This window comes from Phoenix dactylifera, chromosome 14 (genome assembly GCF_051530095.1).
Source record: "Phoenix dactylifera cultivar Ajwa chromosome 14, Ajwa_hap1_PhDact_Kaust_v1.1, whole genome shotgun sequence".
Classification (NCBI taxonomy): domain Eukaryota; kingdom Viridiplantae; phylum Streptophyta; class Magnoliopsida; order Arecales; family Arecaceae; genus Phoenix; species Phoenix dactylifera.
In genome coordinates, this window is record NC_143203.1 from 26956303 (window position 1) to 26961850 (window position 5548).

The following is a 5548-nucleotide window of genomic DNA, read 5'->3' on the forward strand; positions in this document are numbered from 1 at the left end:
TCTTCTTCGTCTTCGCCTCCCCTGGCCTATGCACGGAGGGGCGAGAGACCCAAACACCAGAAAGAGGGCTTCGGGTTTTCTTTCCTCCAGTACGCCCCAGATCTCCTCCTTTTCCTCCTTTGCCTGGAGTCAAGTTTCTCAAAATAGACAGAAAAATAAATAAACAAGGAGAGGAGAGGAGATCTGAACACCTGGAGCCACGGCCCGCCCCTTCCCGGCCACCGCCTGTCCCCGATGGCGTGACACCAGCGCTCCGGCCCCCCTGCATATCCGCTTACTCCTGTCACCCCTGCAACAAAAATAAAGAAGGGGGAGGCGGCGGATCTACTCTTCGGAAATATAACAACCATTCAAAGACAAACTTTTACCCACCTTGCAAGATGATGCCCCAAAACAGCAGCTTGAGCGTCCTGACCACCACTCTCCTCACAGCGAGAAGTCGGTTCGGTATCCTCTGCACCCAAAACAGAAAAGAGTTTTAAGATTACCTCCACACCGGCGGCAATGGAAATGATTCGAAAAAGAAACCCCAGACCTTGAGAGAGAGGGGAATGGCCATCCCCACGATGAAGAGAAAGAAGGGCATCACGAAATCGGCGAGGTTGCAGCCATTCCACGGTGCATGTCCGATCACCGGCCACTCGCCCCCCGCTCCGTCCACCAAGATCATCATCTGCGGAAAATACCAGATCAGAAGGCTGTGCGTCAACCAGAAAGGAATGAAAGGATTCTATACCGTCCGATTTTTTTCGTAGGATTATCTTCGAATTCGGGAAGCGGGAGGGGTGAAGGAGAGGGAGTACCGCGACGGTGAGGCCTCGGAAAATGTCGAGCGAGGCGACGCGCTTCGCCCGGCGGGGCTTCTCGGCCTCGCCGGCGGCGGCGAGGAGGCGGTCAGGGTCCTCGTCAGCGGCGGGGTGGGATCGACGGAGGAGATCTTGGCCGGTGGCCATTTCTTGTTTTAAGGATTGATGTCGGCGCCGGAGGGAGGAGGAGAGGAGAGTGGCTCAGATCCAAGAGAAGGGGGAGGGAAGAGAAGGATTAACGTCGGCGCCGAAGGGAAGAGGAGAGGAGATGATATAAGAGCTAGGGCATCGGGAGGAGTTTTGAGGTATAGAGATGGTTTTGGCCTCCGACGACGCTTATAAACGTCGTCGTAGATCCCAATTTTCCACAACGCTTAAAAGCGTCGTCAATTGCAAAGCTATACCGACGCTTTTTAGAAGCGTCGGCAGAATTTTGCGCGGGACCAACATTTCCCGACGCTTTTCTCTAGCGTCGGGAAAAAAGCGTCGGGAAATATTACTTTTCCTGTAGTGAAAGAATTTATACTTTAATGACAAAAGAATTTATACTTTAATGACAAAACTTTTATACTAAAAAAATAAAAGGACAACATGTTATTTTCTAAGTTACTTTTCTTAACTACATGTTCTTCTCATCAGGGACAACAAAAAGGAAAAATCATTCCCTTGATATATCATGACATCTTATTTAAGTCTTGATCAATTGTTTTTTTTTTCTTTTGCTAACTAAACGGATCAATTTCTTCAATAAAACAGATTGTGAATAGATAATTAAAGAATATCCTGAAAGAAAAATTGTCCGATTTATTTCCATCCATATGTACTCCACTCTATTTATTTTATTGATGCCATCCACATGTATATTTAACCTTTTTTCCTTGCAGAAATCATTTATATCTTTAACTGCTCCAACAAACTAGTGTTCCTTTTGATTGATTAATGGCGATTAGAACTAGCTCACAAATAGAGATAAGCATAGTATTTTCACACAACTATCCAACAATGAAATATCTTGACTAGCCAATTTTTCATGCCAGCTAACAATGTTTCCATGTTTTTCACATACTATGTGCAGTCTTAGTTGTGTTGCTATGAAAAATTAACAAGATGTGATTAGTTATTTTAGTTCATCTAGACTATTTGTATTGACTTAATACTACAATTAACATTGCTAGGCCTCCAAAAAAAGTGGTATATTGATTATTGTAATGGTATTCTAGTAATTAATTTTTTTGAGTGTAACAAGAGATTGATGAAATGGACTTTTGAAAAAAGTGTATAGTCATTTAGGTTTTTCTTTTACACTTTTCTTAGCAGGTAAGAATGCTATCTGTTACTTCTCTTGCTAAAGCTATATCCCTGGCGCTTTCATCAAATTAGCTGCTAGAATTGCAACAAAAGTGCTTTTGCCTACTGCATCTGCATCTATGATTTTATGATGCATGTATCACTTGTAAGGTGAATGTCTCGTGTTAAAGTTCATGTATCATCGTCCAAAAAAGGAAGGAGAGGCTGATTAAGATATCGTCAACACTTGTATATCGGATGGAGCACTTTCAGGTTGGTCTGCATGAAGTTTGGGGGCACGAACAACGCATCCAGTCTATGTATTATCATTTCCAAGGAGTATTAGCTTTCTCAACTAAAACTCATGTCTAATTTTCTAAGTATGTATAATACTTAAGAGAGTTCATTATCAAATTCTTTATCAGAAACATTTATTTCGTTGTTACTCATATAACCTGATCTAAAAACATAATGCCATTTTTTATCAAAAAATAACAAAATAACTCTTGAAGAGTTTCATGAAAATATTTCTTATATTTTGCATAAAATCTGTTTTCCGTAGAGTTATGTGCTGCGATTATCTGTTTTACTAGAACATGCAGACGGCCGAACAATCCTAAGAATGGTGGAAAATTATATGGATAAATCTAATCCATATTTTATATGGCTTGATATGCTACTACATTCTAAATTTCATGCACTCTATATATGCTTCCTTTGTTGAATAGCTTTACAGGGTACCAAATTCATGTACCCTCTAAAGAAGGCTTCTGGTTGCATAACATTATTGTGTACCACTAGACTGCACTACCATATACAATATTCACAATTGCCAGGCAATACATCCACTTCATGCAGCCTCCAAGAAACTCTCTCAACATTCTCTTTGTGAATAAAAAACAACATTAGAAGCCAAAGCGAATTCAGAAAGAAACGAAAAACACAACATGATGTTCCACATTATACATCGAAATGAGCAGTCACAGAGAGAGAGAGAGAGAGAGAGAGAGAGCGTCAGGTAACCGTTCCCCACCACTAAGACCAACCCTTTTCTTTTCTCCACAGATATATGGAGGCTAAGCTTTGAGTTTTTTAATATTTCTCTTCGAATAATCATACTATTAGGGTTCCATTGCCGGCCCAATTGCACATACCTTTTTCTATCTCTAGCTTTTCTCCATGCATGAGAGCAGCCAGCCACTAAATCCATTAATACTGTTTCAGCAGTCCTCTTAGAAGCTTCAAGGAGAAGGAACTCTTTCCAGTCCCATCTACTCAGCCAAACCTGCCATAGGAAATATACAAGACACCACAAAAGAAAAGAAATAAAACTCCCTCCGCCTTTTTCCTTCTCCGCTCTCTATCTCTACCCTCCTACTTCTCCCAGCAACTTCTTGTGGATGTTATTCTCCACCATCTCTAAGGCCCATCATACTTAAAAAAACAATAGGGGGAGAAGAAGAAGAAGAAGAAGAAGAAGAAGAAGAAGAAAGATCAAAGAAGAAAAAACGATGGTTTTTTCCTCAGTTCCAGTCTATCTTGATCCCCCCAACTGGAACCAGGTGAGTCTCCTCCCCTACTCTCTTTCCCTTCCTTCCAAATTCCTGCTCCCTAGCTAGCTTCTTCATCAAAAAAGCAAATTAATTAAAAAGAGCAAAATATTCCCACTACCCTTTCCCCCCCCATCTCTTCTTGAATATACCATGTTTTTTCACCTTTCTTAATCTGTTTTTTTACCTTCTTTTTCCACTTGTATACATATATAGCAGCAAGCCCATCAGCCTCCAAGCGCTAGCGGTGGAGGTGGTGGCGAGGCCCACCAGCTCCCTCCAGTGTTGGCCTCGCCGGGCCCTGAGGTCGGGATGGCAGCAGGATCGGCGAGGCCTGGCTCAATGGCGGAGAGAGCTCGCCTTGCCAAGATCCCTCAGCCCGAGCCGGCACTCAAGTGCCCGCGCTGCGACTCCACCAACACCAAGTTCTGCTACTTCAACAACTACTCCCTGTCGCAGCCTCGCCACTTCTGCAAGACCTGCCGGCGCTACTGGACACGCGGCGGCGCCCTCCGCAATGTCCCCGTTGGTGGTGGCTGCCGCCGCAACAAGCGGACCAAGTCTTCCGGAAGTTCCTCCAAGTCCACCACCACTGCTGCCAACGCTGATCGGCAGGTGGCTGGCACCACATCCTCGTCCTCCACGGCCACAAGCGGCGGTGGTGCAATTCTTCCCAACTTCCCCCAGCCAACCCAGTTTCCCTTCATGTCCTCCTTGCACCCCACTTTGACTGACTATAGTAGTGCCTCCGATCTGGGGCTGAGCTTTACTGGGATCCAGCCCATCGAGCAGTTGGACTATCAGGTGGGGAGCAGCTCAAGCATCGGTCTCGAGCAGTGGAGGCTGCCGCAGATCCAGCAGTTCCCTTTCCTGGGGGGACTGGAGGCCCCTCCGCCACCACCGCCGCAACCGGTGCCGGGAATCTTCCCCTTCGATGGAGAAAGTGGGGGCGAGGGGTTTGCCGGTCATGTCCTTCCAAAGGTGTCGGGCTCCGGGCTAATTAGGCAGCTGGCATCGGTGAAGATGGAGGACAGCTCTCGGGGGCTCAATTTGCCGAGACAGTATTTGGGTGTCCCCGGAAATGATCAGTACTGGGGTGGCGGCGGCGGCGGCACCAGCACTGGCAGTGGTGGAGGCGGCGGCGGTGGCGGCGGGTGGATGGGGGAACTCTCGGGCTTCAACTCATCTTCTTCGGGCAATATCTTGTAATTCCCGGTTCTCGTCTAATAGTTCTCGTGGTAACCCTAGCCCCTGGAAGCTTTGTTTTTTTGCAATAGCTTCGGAGATCGAAGAAAGAAGCACTCGTTCACTACACCCTTCAATTCGTGTTGAAGGCTGCCGAAGAAGCTAGGAATGGTAGGTCAGTTTCTTGTTTCTGGGTTAATATTGGGCTGGTATTTAGTTTTCTGTCTACTTTCTTTTTGTACTTTATAGAGTAGTTACAGAAAAGAGGTGCATGAGTTTGATATCTCTGACATCATGAGTTAGTTGTTAGAAATGAACATGAGCAATGTATGTCACTTAATCGTCTTGAGCAGCTTCTTGTTAACATTAAAACTGTCACTACTGCTATGTGATGAGATATATTAGATCTGCTCTTATGTTTGTGGACGTAGTTTACTGGATGATGAAGTCTTCTCGATCTTATGCATTCACATACAGAAACTGAGCTATTCTTCATTGATTTAAGCTGGCATTTTTGGATTGTCGTTGGTAAGGTAGGGTTCAGATATAATTTTTCTCTCACATACAAAACAGCTATCCAATGCATTGGAAAGTCTAGCTATTTTGTCATGTTGGAATTTATGTAATCTACATGGGCACCATGCCTTTCTAATTTGCTGTCTTTGAAAGATAGCAAATATGAGTATCTAGAGCAGTCATAGATTGCACGTATGGTGCGGT

The 5548-nt window shown here is 44.8% G+C and overlaps 1 protein-coding gene across 2 annotated transcripts; it reads left to right on the forward strand.

The window, feature by feature from the left end:
* The first annotated feature begins 3207 nt into the window (after positions 1-3207).
* Positions 3208-5232, forward strand: LOC103696771 (dof zinc finger protein DOF3.6). 2 transcript variants are annotated; one of them, XM_026801170.4, is made up of 2 exons: positions 3208-3655; positions 3863-5232. In XM_026801170.4, exons 1-2 carry the CDS (start codon positions 3605-3607, stop codon positions 4850-4852), a joined length of 1041 nt encoding a protein of 346 aa, XP_026656971.3. In that variant the 5' UTR covers positions 3208-3604; the 3' UTR covers positions 4853-5232. The 2 variants fall into 2 exon arrangements, with proteins under 2 accessions (XP_026656971.3, XP_008776709.3); XM_008778487.6 differs by having other exon boundaries at positions 3209-3655; positions 3860-5232.
* The last annotated feature ends 316 nt before the right edge of the window (positions 5233-5548 follow it).